Source organism: Eretmochelys imbricata, chromosome 18 (assembly GCF_965152235.1).
Source record: "Eretmochelys imbricata isolate rEreImb1 chromosome 18, rEreImb1.hap1, whole genome shotgun sequence".
Classification (NCBI taxonomy): Eukaryota; Metazoa; Chordata; order Testudines; family Cheloniidae; genus Eretmochelys; species Eretmochelys imbricata.
The window spans coordinates 19,140,430-19,155,985 of NC_135589.1; the positions used below are offsets into that span (position 1 = coordinate 19,140,430).

Here is a 15,556-nt window from a genome sequence, read left to right on the forward strand (position 1 = left end):
TGGCAGAAGCTACATGTGTCCGCCGACATAGTGCTGTGCACACGAGCGCTTATGTCTGTGTTACTTATGTTGCTCAGGGGGGTGGTTTATTCACATTCCTGAGCAACACAAGTTCTGTCTGCATTACAGCCTAAGTCTCGTCACCTCCCCTGTTCCACACCTGCCCCTCTTCCCTTCTCCTGCCCCGTCTCCCTCACCCCCTTCCCTTTTCTTTCCATTTATCCAACCTCCCCTCTGCCCCCGCAAGAAATTTAGAAGGTTTAATGCTGCTGAGATGCTTTGGGGTTCACCCAGGCCAGGAGGGGGCTCAGTCAGCATCTGTCTTGTAATCCTGGGTGTCTTGTGGCTGTTCAGCTTTGGGTCAGCAGCACTCTGACCCCAACAGCCTGCCAGCACCCTCCTGCCACGGCACTCGTTTTTGCAGTGTAGACGTAGCCTTTGGCTTGGAGTGCTTTAGCGGTGTAGATAGACTGGCACAGCGCTCCTGATTGGGAGACACTTTATACTGGCAACACTGTGATTTTACCTGTAAAGGTTATTCCCACCCCCACCCCCGGAAAACAAGCTGTACTGGCAAAATGCTGTTCTGCCTCTATAACTGCATCTGTACTGGCGGCTTTGGTGGTCAGAGATCACACCACACCCTGCTTGACATAGCTAGACTGGCAGGAATCTCTCCGCTAGAGCTGGCTCTAGCGTTCGCAACACTGACCTGGGGCACGAGACACAGAATAAGAGAGGACGTTATAACACGACATAGGCCGTGTCTTCACTGGAGAAAAACAGGCCTGTTTTTATATGGAGAGAATTATCTGGATTTAAAATCCTAATGTAGCCATGGCACAGATAGTTTTTTACCTCCATGTGACCCCTCCAGGGTCAACACTATGTGCCCACTATACTGTGGGTTTACATTAAGTGTCTCTCTCCCTATAACAATATAATCCTGTATACCAGCCTATTGGGAAAGTCCCTGCCTCCTTGCATATTTCACTTTCACTTTCAGTGAGCCTGGGACTGAGTCGGAGTTGGTCTCGTGGCAGCTGCTGCTGCTGGGCCATCGGGCTTGGATTAGACCCCGAACCGGAGCAGAACTTTGGAATTGTGTTCTGAGAGCGGGCCCAGGGAGCTCCCTGGAGAAGGGGGCGGGGAATCCATGGGACGGACACCCCAGGTCAGGGCGCTGGCACCAGGCTCACCGAGGCCAGCAGTTTGCCAATGACCGGGACCTGGAGGCCCCGCTGAGCAGTAGAGGTCAGAGACCCAATGCCCTGCGGGGGGCAGAAGCAGACACACTCTGCGGTCTGTTCTCAGGACCATGCTCTGGGTAAGTTGATCACAAAAGCTCCTGAAATAAAATGGAGGTAACGAGATCGGACCTGCCCAGCAAACCCAGCAGAGAGACTGTGGGAGGTTTGGGGGTGCCTCTGTGGGGGAGGGAGTGGAGGATGGTAGGGAGAGGGATTGTGGGAATCTACTGTGACTAATAAGAAGATCCCAGGAACTTGAATTTTTTACTTTTATCCTTTTTACAAACGCAAACTGCACGCCCTTGGCCCGCTGGAGTTTGGGGTTGTTTATTCCTTGGTTGAGAAAATCTCTCTGCATTTTTTTCAGAGTAACAGCCGTGTTAGTCTGTATTCGCAAAATCTGATGAAGTGAGCTGATGAAGTGAGCTGTAGCTCACGAAAGCTCATGCTCAAATAAATTGGTTAGTCTCTAAGGTGCCACAAGTACTCCTTTTCTCTCTGCATTTTAGAAGCTGTTGGGCTCCATCTGGTGGAAACAGCAAAGACCAACAAAAATGGATCTTAAAAATACAAGTTTTCCTCCTTCATTTAGTAGGAAAAAATACCGCTGGGAGATTTTGGTTTGTTCTCAAAAGCCTGGAGCTGGGGGGCGGGGTGTAAGTGGATTGACTTTTCATTGTATAGATTGGCAAAAGCTTTTTTTAACGGACACTGATTTTAGAAAAACAAGCAATCCTACCGCCAAAAGTTGCCATTTGAATGGGGAAAACTTTGAGGATTCTAAATGGACAATCGCTCGTTGTGGTGCGTTGTATTGAATTTGTTGCTGCTCTATCCCCATCGTTTGTTGTTTTGTATCTGCCATTTCCTCCCATGGTTTCCATGGTTGTATGGACGTGAGGGACAGGCCAGCACAGGAAATAACACTTGGCCCACACGGAAGCTGTGCTGATGGGTCTCAGTTTGGGGCTTTCCTTGGCCAGTCATATTGCTAATTTCAACTGTATTATAAGTACTTGGCAAAACGCACCATGGGTAAAAGGGAAAGAGAATATACGGGAAGAAAAAGGAATATGATTTCCAAGTGTCTAACAGGGTATCCCCCATGATTCTGGATTTAGAAAAATCATTACAGAAAGCGGCTTTAGCTGAAATGTCAAAGGCCACGTTCTATGAATCCAAACCCATCACTGTGATGCACATGATTAGACCCAAACTGAGCTAAGCACACATATGAGTCAGGGATGGAGGATCATGTCCCAGGGCTGTAAAGGCTGGATTCTAGCCAAACTAATGTCAGTAGAATTATTCAAGGTTTAAATGAGAGCAGAGTTTGACCCAGTATCTGGATAGTGGTACTGAGGAAATGGCGATGTAGGTGAGCGTCAGACACCATCGATTTGGTCATCTTAATGTAGTCTCTCTGTACAAATACACATCACACATCATTTGAAAGCTTCATATGTCTACTTTAAGATGAAGTATGATGTGGAGCTGTCAAGTGGTGCCGTTACCCCAGAAGCGGAGATAAACAGTGACACCATGAACACATTAAAATTACCACTTTGAAATTTGCATTTGTTTCTGTTAATTGAATGACTCTATGTATTATTTCAAGAGATAAAATTGGATTTCTTTGTGACCTCAAAGCATCACAAGAATACCCTGAAGGGTAAAACAAAATATGATAATAAACTTGTATAAGTATCATGGAAATGTAAGAGTGCTGGTAACATTTCTAGTCAACATCATTATCATCTTGTTCATCGTTATGATCTCCATTGAATGTGCTTGCACTACCAAAGTCTTCCTTGCCTTGGCTCGTACACAGTTCTGTCCTGGAGCGCTCGGCGGGCAGGCAGCGCGGCCTCCAGCCTGAGCCCCAGAGCAGTGGCTGGGCAGCAGGGCCCACAGCCCTGGAGCGCGGGGTGGGCGGGCGATGCAAGCACTGGCTCCAGCCGCCCAGAGTCTCTGGCTACGGGCCGGCCCTCAGTAGCCCCAGCCCAGAGCAAGGGCGCCAGAGCCCTCCCAAAAGTCTGCAGGAGCGGTGGACCCCACCCACGGTGGAGGTGAAAGCAGCCCCCTGCCCATGTCCCGAGCCCCTTGCCCAGAGCAGGTGGAAGGACCCAGGCTTCCAGAACCCATGTTGTTGTTTTCCTTGTTGGAATAGCTCCTTGTTGGGTGTCAGGAGAGAGCAACTCAGCACATGACGCTTATACCCAGACACGACTGAGGCACATGCTCATGGGGTCATTGAAGTTATTGCAGTAACATGCAGTTTGCGAACGCTGCTTCCTACTGCAAAGGAAACATCAAAAGACACTTAAAGGGCCTGATCCTGCAGTGTGCTGAGCACTTCCTAAACAGTGCCCCCAACTCCTATTGCTTTCAGTGGTGTCTCTGTAGCGGTGTGAGAGAGGAGATGGAAGCTGCTCTGTAGACACTAGAGCTCATTGCATCCGGGTCAGGGTTGAGAAAAGCTTGCTAGGAGTGTTGTCACTGTTGAATCCCCACCTTGAACCTGAGGGACACAAAATGCTTTAGGCAAAAGCATCGCAGCACTAATCAGTGCCGCAGTGCGACCAGCTCCTTCCAGTCTGCTTTTGAGCCTGCATGATGCAAATCCAAAACTCTTTCTTCTTTTCTTCCCAAAAGATTTTTGTCGTTTTCTTGATAACACAACTGCCCCATTCTGAAGCTGTAAAATGCTACCCAGGCGAATATGAAACAAATGGCGAATGCTGTCCCATGTGCAGTGCTGGTAGGTACATATGATTGCTTCCTTAAAAATCAAGACCCTTCCCTAAAGAGTCCAATTGCCCGGCCTCCGCCGGAGAGCTTGGTCGCCTCTATTACTGTGAATCTGACTGGTGGTGAGGACACAGATCTCTCCATGTAAACATCTACATTGCTTGTTACTCACCTGTCAGTGGAGGACATAGAGAGGATGGTTCTTGTGGCCTGGGACACAGGAGATCCAGAAGGAGACATACTGTGATACTTTGGGCAAGTCACTTTCTCCATAACACTTCTCTTCCTCACCTGTTGAGGCCTGTCAGAGGCCAGGTCAGGTAGGACCAGCTGCTGGCCTGCTCCCTTGACTGACTTCACTGCTGGGGAGCCAGTAAGCCGAGTTGCATCACGGGGCAGTCACAGCACCCGAGTGACTGGTGGATCAGCAGTTCTGAGTCCTGCTTAGCAGCCTGGCACCCAGATCAGAACAGCGGCTGCTCAATGTGTACCCTGCCTGCAGCTGGGCTTGCCCTGCTCCTGTGTCTAGTCCTTGCTCCTGCTCTGTCCTAGCCCTGCTCCAGCCAGCTTCTGTCCTTACCCCAGCCCTGTCCTGGCTTCGGACTCCCACCCCCGACCCTTGGTTACGCCTCCTGACTGTGACTCTGGTTAACCCTTTGGCTTCTGACTCTTGGCTGCGCCTTCTGACTACAACCCTACTTTACCCTGCGGCTCTTGCACTCGGCTTCTGTCACTCCAGTACTGACCATTGGCTTGTTCCTGGACCCTGCCCCCCTGGACCCAGCTCTGACCGGTCGGCTGAACTCTTGTTTCCAACTCTAGGCCTGACGGCCCATGGCCCAGATCTCTGCCCTGATTGACTGTAACACAGACAATACACTGTCCCCATTAGGATTCACTGTATTCACCCTTTGCCCTGCATCCAGGATCCCCCAGCCCTTCCCCAGCCCCTCACAGTCCCCTTCTATCAGGATCCTACTGATCTTTCCTCTGCACAGGGACCTCTGCCAGTCCCAGCCCAGCCACAGCCCTGCGCCAGGCAGCTGTCCAGCACGCTGCTGTGGACACCAGGACTGCCCCAGCCCCTCACCTCTCAGTCTACCTCTTATAGTACTAGAGGACTGGCCACAGGCAGCCACCTGACTTCTTAGTCCCTGGCCCTTTCTGGTCATATGATCCCTCCAGTCACTTGCTTCACCTGGGGATTCTCCATCCCCCTAGGAGGAACTACAGCACTCAGAACTGCATCTTTTCCAAGATCCTGACTGGTCACAGTGGGGACACACGCATCTGTCAACAGTCCCGTATCCGGTACACAGAGTCTAAGCACGACTGTACTAGGGATACTGCTGATAAGGGAGGGGTGTGAGTTATGAGATTGTTTCTGTCTACGCTGTTCCTGTGTTGTGCAGAAATAGAGGATTTCGGGTCTGGCAGTCTAGTTCTGAGACGTTTACCTTTTATTTCCAGTGGTGGTGTGTGCAACATGTAAAATCCACAAACATAGCGTGTGCATTTGTCCTGCAGCATGACCTGCTTTTGCAATCTCTGTATGAATGCATTAAATATATTAGCCTGGTTTACACAGGAGCTAATTGTGTTGTTTGCTTTAGGGACTAGGGTGGTCAAACATTGTAGAGAAAGTAGCAGCACAACTTGCATGCCATGTGTGGACGACACATATACAGAGCATCCCAATGGCCTAACGGAATGCATGAGATGTAAACTGTGCGATGCAGGTAAGGAAGCTGCTCTGTGTGTGGGTGGATTTTAATTATTTTTTTCTGAGTTGTCTCCCCCGGCCCACACATACAAAAGCAGCCTAGTTGTTAGGGTCCAGGACTGGAAGTCAAGAGACCTGGGTTCCGCTCACAGTTCTTACTGAGTTCCTTGCAGTCTTGGGCAAATCACGGAAGTGGAGATTTCTGGCACAGTGCATGGGCTTTAGTCGCACATCTTCCACTGATTAAGGTCTGTGGAATCATCCCGGGAGATTCTTCTCAGGAGGAAAGTAGATCTCTAGATTTAGCAGAAGAAGAACAAACACAATAAACAATAATTGTAATCAAACATTTCAGATGGCATCCTTTGTCCTAGAGCAGCAGCACTGTACCCTCAGGATCTGGACTGTACGTGGGGAAGGCTATAACCTTCCCTTTCAGGGCCCAGATCCTGAGCAGTGGCTGAGGAACACGCACCTACCTCAGGAGGCGGGAGTGACATGAGTGACAGTGAGCAACCATTGCGCTCCTCTGTTCGTGGGGGAATTAGGGTCTGGTCCCCAGCATGAATTAGAAAAGCCTGCAGGCTGCTCTAGTTTATATCAGCTGCCTATGGCCCCAAAGGCCGTCCCAGCTCAAGGGGATCAGCTGGGCAGCCAGGAGGAGAGGTTGTGTAGCAGGTGTTATGGCCACTCCAAAATCCCACTACAGTGGAGTGCTCCTCCAGTGACCAGCTGGATTGGAGGTTGTGGTCCTTTATCTGTGGCTACTGGGAGCCTCATTCTCCACCGCCTTTGTCATTATTCACACCCGTGCAGATGAATGCAGAGTGGGTGCAAAGCATGATCTCAACTGCAGCTGTGTAGAGAACCCTGATTTGGTAGCATTTTGCATGCAGCCTTTGCACAGATGTAAATACCACGCAAGGTGAAGGGCAGCGGAGAATCAGGCTCCAGAGGGTTCTGTTTACATGGCAACACTTGTTAAATGGAGTCATCATAACAAACCCCTCTAGCTCCTGTGCCCTGTACCATGGATCAGCAATGACTGGGGATACACATTAATTTTTGTATCTGCTCTGTTTAGTTCCCGTGTAAATGTATTTGTGATGCATTTAACTTTGCTTTAGGAGCCAGACTGATAATAAAAGAAAAATGCTCATATACGAAGAACACCATGTGCGGCTGCGACCTGGGGTATTTCTGCAGGCACATTGCAGGCCTGGACTGTGAAATGTGTCGTCCCTCCACCATCTGCCTGCCTGGCTCTATGGTGAAAGAACCTGGTAAGGCAACATAACTTCTGTAATACCAAGGGGAAACCCTGCAGTCACAGAACGAATCTGGAGCAGGGCAAACTGGTGGAGACTTGATCCAGGTGAGACTGAGGTGATGCTGGTGAGCTGGGGAAGCAGCCGGAAGAGTGGCTGAGCTGTAGATGGGCCCCCCTCTTTGAGGGAGCGTGACTGCCATTTGTAACAGCGTTGCACAGCTCCAGGGTGGTGTCAGAGCACGTGCTGAGCTGGATGTCCAGGTCACAGCTCTGGTGAACAGCACTTCTTTCCATCCGTGCCTGGCCAGACGCCTCTGACCTCTTCTCCCTCAGGCAGGAGTCTCTGCCGCCGAACTGTGCTCTGCCTGGGGCCACCCTTCGGACCCTGCAGAATGCAGCAGCCTGCTGACGGAGTGGAGTTGCCTGTTGGTACCATGTCGGAATTGGGTTTGACCTGTAGAGACAGAAGTGGTTTGGGTCCTGGCTGAGATGGAGCTCCCTCAATATACATGGGAGGCAGGGGGTGGGAGAGAGAAAGCTGCTGGGGGTCCTTCACTCTGGAATTGCTCTTCCCTGCCCGAGGTCCTGCCCTAGAGATGCGCTCCGGTCGCCTTCCAGACCAGACACAAAGCTGCCATCCCCCTCCTAAACATGCATGAAAAATACAGGGGCAAGGTTAAGTGTCACAGGCTGTGATGAGCTGAGACTCCTCTGGGTGTCGTTGGACACTCGCATGATGCTCTTGCAGGCAGCAATTTGCATGAGGCCGTGGGTTTGCACTCACACATGTTGGCAGCCCACCTACGCAGCAGCAGAGCGCAGTGTGAGTTCAGCTTCAACTTGCACACCAGAAACAGAGCTCCCTCAAGCACGCTTTTGGGCAGAGAATTCTGTTAGTAAGATAAGTGTGCTAAACACACCCTTTTCTTCAAACAATGCCCCCTTTGGAGCTCCTATGGTGCAACAGACTTGTTCAGCAACACATTTTCCACTGAAAAAAGAACAGGAGGACTTGTGGCACCTTAGACTCTAACAAATTTATTAGAGCATAAGGTTTCGTGAGCTACAGCTCACTTCATCGGATGCATGTAGTGGAAAATACAGTGGGGGGATCTCGTTTGAGTCTGTTTTTGAAGTTTTTTGGTTGAAGTTCAAAAACACACTCCAACGAGACACTGCTGAATTGGAATTAATTTGCAAACTGGATACAATTAACTTAGGCTTGAATAAAGACTGGGAGTGGATATGTCATTACACAAAGTAAAACTATTTCCCCATGTTTATTCTCTCCCCTTGTCCGTCCCCCCCCCCCGCCGCTCCTGTTCCTCACACTTTCTTGTAAAGTGCTGAAAATGGCCCACCTTGATTATCACTACAGAAGGTTGTCCCTTCCTTCCCCCCACCGCCCCCCTCCCGCAGCTCTCCTGCTGGTAAGAGCTCACCTTACCTGATCACTCTTGTTACAGTGTGTATGGTAACACCCATTGTTTCATGTTCTCTGTGTATATAAAATCTCCCCACTGTGTTTTCCATTACATGCGTCCCATGAAGTGAGCTGTAGCTCACGAAAGCTTATGCTCAAATAAATTTGTTAGTCTCTAAGGTGCCACAAGTACTCCTTTTCTTTTTGCGGATACAGACTAACACGGCTGCTACTCTGAAACCTGACATTTTCTACTGGTGCAGAATCCCTGTTAATTACACTGGAGTGCATCACTGCTGTAGACACATAAGTCCCTTTACAGAGAGAGAGGGTGTGGATCCAGGCCATGGTCCATTGGTAAGGCTTTTGATCAAGGGCACGTGTGAGTTCCAGACGAACCAAAAGTACCTCAAGGTTCTTTGCTCTAGTAACTAATGAGCTTGACTGTCCAGCTAGCCAGGTGTGTGTTTCTGAAGGTGGATACTGCATGGGGTGATGTGAGGTTAACGCCCTGAGAGATCGGCACTTGGAGATACTGGGATGGGAGCTGCTGTCGAAAAGCAGAGTGTGTGGTGTTGTTCCATTTACATGTCACCCAGGCTGTTCAAGAGCATTTCTACACTGCGACAGAAAGGGCGGTTGCAGAGAAGTGCAGAAAAAGGCAAAGAGGCGCCTTACAATGACATGCTAGGAAGGGACCTAATTATGTCAGTGTCAACAGGAGGTGGGAGGAGGCAGCCTGTCAGGAGCCCAGGAACCTGTGGGGCAGCCAGGCTCCTGGCAGGGAGCTGCCAGCAGAGCCAAGAGACCGGGCTCTCAGCTCCCCACACTGCCCCTCTTAGGTCAGTAGAAGCCCTCCTGGTTAGGACATGCACCACTGGCCCAAGGAGGGTAGTGTGGAAATGCACCACCGAGGCAATTACTGCGGTGGCTGTAAGTCGACCTAATATATACATAGGTCTGCAAGTCCACGTCCCAAAACCCGATTGCCCTCCACCCCTGCTGTGTTCTGTTGCAGTTTTTGTGCTATTACACAACTTGGCACCATTATTTTGAGTCTTACTATTCCTTTGGGATGTTGGCCCTTGTAATGGCCCAGGTATGTGGGGCAGCAGGAGGTGCATTTTTCCCCATGTACCTGTGCTCTATGAGTACTGACAGATTTAAGTACAGGGCAGGAATAAAACACCAGCGCAGATCTATTCTTAAAGTGCTAACTCCTGCACTGACCGAGATGGCTCTGCAACATGGTGGGGGTGGTGACAGTGGGGAGATGTGGATGGAGACCTTTCTGAAATCGAAGCTCCTGTAGGCCCCACATTCAGGAAAGAATCCAGTTATGTCGTCCTCTTTTATAGGCACAGAATTCCGTGACAACGTATGTGAGATTTGTCCTGATGGAACCTTCTCAGCAACCAACATGTCAAGCGCCTGTCAGCCATGGACCAAGTAGGTGACTCTGACGACACATGGCCTTTTCCCTTGCACTGACTTTACACACTGCGTTCTCGCCTTTCATTCATGATTATTTCTTTGTACCTGAGTTTTGCGGCTATATCAGACCTGGATAGAGATGCCCTGAAGTTCAGCAGCTGGGAAACGTAACCCTAAGTCAGTACAGCTGTGAGCTGTGTGTTGGGGAAATCCTTTCCCCAGGAATCCCTTTCCATACCCTGGGCACTCTCCGTGGATTCACCTCGGGGCTGTTTATAACCGTGAGATGGGATGGCTGGTGGATTCCAACCACAGCCCCCTCTGCCAGATCCTCACTGCACAGAGCCCAGTGTCATGGCAGAGAGACTGTGTGGAACCAGATCCTGGGCCACCCATGCAGTGTAACAGCCCCAGTTCCATGGCCAGAGAGCCCCATGGCCACACAGGAGCGGGCAAGGTTTGCAAATATAAAGACTTGAAAACCAGCTCCTTCTTCGATTATCCACCAAGTCCTAAAGACCTTTCTGCCTCCTTGGCATGGGCAGCTGGGGGCCAGTTCAGCCCCTGACGCAGGTTCGGTCCGTTCTGAGGCCGACCAGTGGCCATGGCTCGGAGCTTGGGGCGGCAAAAAACCTAGAGCCAGTGACACAGGCATTAAAAACACAGAATCCTACGCTGAGGTGTGGGCAGGTAAAAACTTCTGAGGTCACTACAGTCAATTTATTGTCTTTGTATTTTTCAGTCTAATCCTATGTTCTGTTCACTATTTGGGCCCTTATAACTTAATTTTCCAATGTGCAGGTTTCTATCGCTCAAAGGGCCCAATCCTACAGCCTTGAAATGAGTGGGAGTTTGGCCTGTCCACAGACTGCAGGGTCAGAATCTGGATGAGGTCTTATCATATTTGAGCCAATATATTAAAGAATCCACCTGGCGGAATGATGGGTGCACCGAGACAGTGAGAAGACTGTGGATACGCTGACATGTTTAATAACATATCTTCCTTCATCTTAGGTGTGAAGAGGAAGGGATGACAGAACTAAAGGCCGGGACAGCCACTTCTAATGCAGTTTGTGTACAAAAAGGCCTTTCTGTCAAAGTGATAGCATTGATAATTGTCCTTCCAGTGTTACTTGTACTTCCAGTGGCTGGAACAGTGGTCTTTTTATGGCGGAGGAAGAAGAGGAAAAGTGAGTTAACACGTAAGTAAGAAAAGCGTGGGACCTGTGAAACCCGTCAAAGGGTCTCTAAAGGGGTCAGACTGGCAGAGTTCATATTTCCCACATTGGTCGTTGTTTCACCCTGGAACATGCCAACCTGTAACTGGAATTGCCTCTTCAAACTGAGAATCCATGTGAGAGTCTAAATCTCTCTTCTTTAAAGGGTTGCCTTTAAGACCCTCTGGCCCTAAATGTGACCTACTTTACGGGGTGAACTGGCTGGTCCCAGGCCAGGGTGCTGCGCTATCGCCCCAGCTGCAGTGGACATGCCCCCTGCCCAGCTCGGGAAGATCCTCTCCCTCCCCAGCTCATGGCCAAAACCAGCCTTTTTCCCAGGCCAGGTTCTGCAGTGGCTAGAAATACCAGCTGTTCACATTCTCCAAGCGACCTGGACCAGTTCTCCCCTCCTGATGATCTTTCCCGCTTGTATCTGATCTGTGTTTACAAAGTTCCCTTTTCATTCACTGTGGGAGCAGGGATGTTAATGGAACGGGAGTTTGGGCTCTATTCATAACCTGTTACTCCTTCAGAAATAAGCATCTCCGTTTTGCCCCATCATTTATCCACCAAGAGAAGAACATGTTCTCGGGTCTAAGAGAGAACACTGTTTACTGGTTATAGCTGGGACTGGGAATCAGGACTCCTGGATAATAGTCTCAGCTCTGCCAATGACCAGAGGTGTGAATTTTGGCAAATCGCTCAATTTCCCTCTGCCGTAGTGTTTGACATAATGCCCACCTTATAGCTTGCTGTTTGCAAAACTCTTTGAGATCCTTAGAGGCTAGGTGCTGTATCAATGCAAAGCATTGTTAGAGCCCAGAATCACATTGGATTAGCATTGTCACGTAACCACCTTCCTCTCCCAGCGGGGTGATTCCTCAAGATGCTGCTAAGTGTAGTGCAAAGCGCAGTTAGAGCAGAGCGGGGCCGCGTTCTGCGGATGTGCACACACATGGCCCCAGTGAATCGCAGAGAGCTGTGCACGTGTCTCAGGGCAGGGCTTGGCCCTGGGACATTAATACAGAAACGTGTCAATACAAAATGCACCAGACTGTTTTCTGACGCAGTTGTTTCTTTTTCTTTGCAGCTGCACAGGAGACAGGGGTGAGTTGTCTTGTCTTTTATTTACTATGCACAAGACCTGGAGCAGGGGTTTGCTTGAGTGTCTCTGCCATGGCTATGTCTGCTTGCTGCAAGTGTGTGTGTGTGTGTGTGTCTCACTATGTGACTTTGGAGCAAGTCACTTAAACATTATGGTCCAGATCTTCAAAAGTATTTAGGCTCTTAATGTCCATTGATTTTAAAGGTATTTAGGCGCCTGATTTCAATGGAAGTTAGGAACCTAAATATCTTGGGGGATCTGGGTAAATATGCCTTACCTTCTGCGTCTGTAAAATGGGAAAACTACCCACCTTAGGGGATACCAAAGACTTGACTCTTCCCCCACACTTACACATGCATACTCTGTGGCTGTGCAAAGCCCGGAAAGCAACAGAGCAAATTACCTGGGCTGTGCATAGACCATGATTTGCTCCATGATGTTTGTAAAGTGATTTGAGATCCCTAAATGGAAGGTACCATAGGAGTGCAAAATTCGGCGTTAAACGTGCCCCAAGGTCAAGGTCCCCACTATTTGGACATCTATCATCCAAACAATGTAATGAACCTTTGTAACAGGTGGCTCTGAGTGATAGCAAACTTTAAAGCAAAAGAATCTTTAACGTCTGAAGTTAAAATGGACTTTTTTCCTTTGTCTTTTGGCCCTTTAATCTCCCAGGCGTGCCACCTGAAGCCTATTTCCCAAACTGCTTAAACATACATGAGACAGACAAGGTGGGTGAGGTCATATCCTTTCCTGGACTAACTTCTGCTGGTGGTTGACACAAGCTTTTGAGCTTCACAGAGCTCTTCTTCAGGTCTGGGAAAGGTAACCGGACCACCACAGCTAAATACAAGGCGGGACAGATTTTGGTGAACCTCTTCCAGTGCACCAGCTGCCCCAACAACTATGTGGACGATACCAGACAATCACTACACTCTCCAATGAGCTCACACTTGAAAAATTATAAAAGACACCCTTGGGTGAACACTTTTCACAAAGCAGTCACTCCCTATCTGACTTATCGTTCCTCGTCCTCGAAGGAAACCTGCACAAGAGGAGCCTGGGAGCGTAGGCAAGGTCTGCACTACAAACTTACATTGGTATCACATTGGAAGTCGCTCGGATGTGAAAAATCCCCCCCATCCCCTCCGAGCGACGTAGTTACACCAACCCAACCCCTAGTGTAGACAGTGCTATGTCGATGGGAGGACTTCTCCTGCCAACAAAGCTACCGGTTCTCACGGAGGTGGATTAACGACGCCGACAGGAGAAGCTCTCCCGTGGGCATAGTAGTGTCTTCACTAAAGCGCTTCAGCAGCTCAGCTCTGCTGGTGCAGCTTTTTAAGTGTAGACTTGCCCTTAAGTTCATAACTCTGCTTGACCCTAAGGGCTTGTCTACACTGGCTGGGAGCTACGCCCCTCGTGGGGGTGGTTTTTTTTAGAGCCCTCGAGAGCTCTCTCCCAGTGCTCTGCTGCGACCACACAAGCCACGTTAAAGCGCTGTCTCGGCAGCACTTTTGCATTGCCAGTGTAGACTAGCCCTAAATCATGGACTCAGCAGAGACACCGGTTATACCAGTCCTTACAACTATTTGTAACCTCCTAACCCTGCTTTGTCCTATGACTTGCAGAGGTGTTAATTTCCCACTTTGTTTAAATAGTTTATTGCAACATGTGTTAACCTCTTACGCTTAACAATCTATCCCACCTTTAGCTGTTACCCCCTGGTTATCTTTCCCAGACCTGAAAGAGAGCTCTGGGAAGCTCAAAAGCTTGTCTCTTCCATCAACACAAGTTGGTTCAAGAAAAGATATTACCTTACTTACCTTGTCTCCCTTTCAGCATATTTGATTTGGAAATGGGCTTCTCAAGAACAGTTGCTGTTTTATGCCGGGTTTATCGATATCTTTATGGCACTACACAGTTTAAGATGATGTGAAATTAGCTAGTTACAAAGTCTAAGATCCATCCAGCAAACTGGACACTTTTTATAGGAAAAAATGATGCCAGACAGTATAACTTTTTGTTCTAAGTGGGGAACAACATTAATAAGTATTATAATACTTCATCATAATGACTAAAAAAACAAACTCTAAGAAAGAGAACTCCAGCAGGTGTATGGGTCAATGTACCAGCCATTTGATTGTTAGTAACTGAATGTTCAAAATGTCTTTGTTTTACTTTGTCATATTTTAAAGGATGCGTCTAAAGGACAGGCAGAGAGAACTTTGTTGCAGACTTCAGAGAATGGGACTGAAAACATGCCTACTCAGGAACAATGCCAATGACAGAAGTTCCACCGCAAACAGAAAACCACCTCCACGAGAGGCGTACAGTTCTTACCGCTGATCCTTTTGCAGTGAGGTGCAAGTGGAGATGTGTTCTTCCTGTGAAAAAAGCTTTTAGCCTCCAGAGAATATCCCACAGTGCCTAGCGTGATCACTCTGGCGAGCAGCTCTGATGCTCTGAGGCCAGGTAAACCGATGTCCGCCCCTCCCCCTGTAAAGCCGCGGGAACTCCCTTTCCTGTTTTGTTTGCAAGTGCTCATCTGGCCGAGTAACATTGGCTGCTCCACAGAGCAAACGATCGCCCGCTTGGACCCTGTGCTTACCCCCCACTTACCACAAGACCTATAGTCAAAATGGAGAGAGCTGCACTGTGGGATAGCTGCCCTCACTGCGCTGCTCTCATCGGGGATGGAAATGCTGCAAATGTAAACACTCTCTGACGCCTGTGGAAGTGAGTACAGAAACCAGCATGTTCCCTGGTGAAACTGTCAGCGCAAAAACTCAAGTGTAACCATACCTTCCACAAACACTTACCTGGTATCCAGGGCTCTCTACTGGACCAGTTGCTCTGATGACTATACTGGACCAGGTGACCACGTAGTCAACGTGGATTTTATACATAGCTTTAGTTTTATAACAGGGCAGCAGAGATGTTGTATTGCTGTAAATATTAACTCTTAATATACCTTCTCTCTGGGTGAGATAAAATCACAGGTAAGAAGCATGGTTGGAAATAAAGCTAAACCTTTTTAATAGTGAAGTTTGGTGGGGGGACTTCATGATCTTGCTTCCCTTGATAAAGCAGCAGTCAGATGGCTGGACAATCTAGGTATGGATTTGTGATGCGTATGAAAGAAGAAGACCGTGAAGTCACATTCACTCCAGAGCAACCTTCCTGTCAGTGGGGATAACGGGTTGTGAAGCTTCATTCATTAATGTATTTAAGCACTGCAGTGCTTGGATGAGGGGCGTTAGAAGAGAGAAAAGCAGCATGATTAGTATTCTGTGGTATGGTAGAAGTGGGTCTTGCGGAGGGATTTGAAGGAGACTGCTGTGGCCTTTTCGATGAGTCTGGAGCGATGAACCAGGCGTACA

General features: G+C 48.9%; 1 protein-coding gene across 2 annotated transcripts; it reads left to right on the top strand.

The window, feature by feature from the left end:
• Positions 1 to 1,011: 1,011 nt before the first annotated feature.
• On the top strand, positions 1,012 to 15,221 carry LOC144276875 (tumor necrosis factor receptor superfamily member 14-like). Of its 2 annotated transcripts, XM_077837275.1 has the most exons (8): positions 1,012 to 1,327; positions 3,906 to 4,011; positions 5,615 to 5,740; positions 6,852 to 7,007; positions 9,776 to 9,866; positions 10,866 to 11,053; positions 12,159 to 12,175; positions 14,372 to 15,221. In XM_077837275.1, the coding sequence occupies exons 1-8, from the start codon at positions 1,319 to 1,321 to the stop codon at positions 14,459 to 14,461; spliced, it is 783 nt and encodes a 260-aa protein (XP_077693401.1). In that variant the 5' UTR covers positions 1,012 to 1,318; the 3' UTR covers positions 14,462 to 15,221. The 2 variants fall into 2 exon arrangements, with proteins under 2 accessions (XP_077693401.1, XP_077693402.1); XM_077837276.1 differs by lacking the exon at positions 3,906 to 4,011.
• The last annotated feature ends 335 nt before the right edge of the window (positions 15,222 to 15,556 follow it).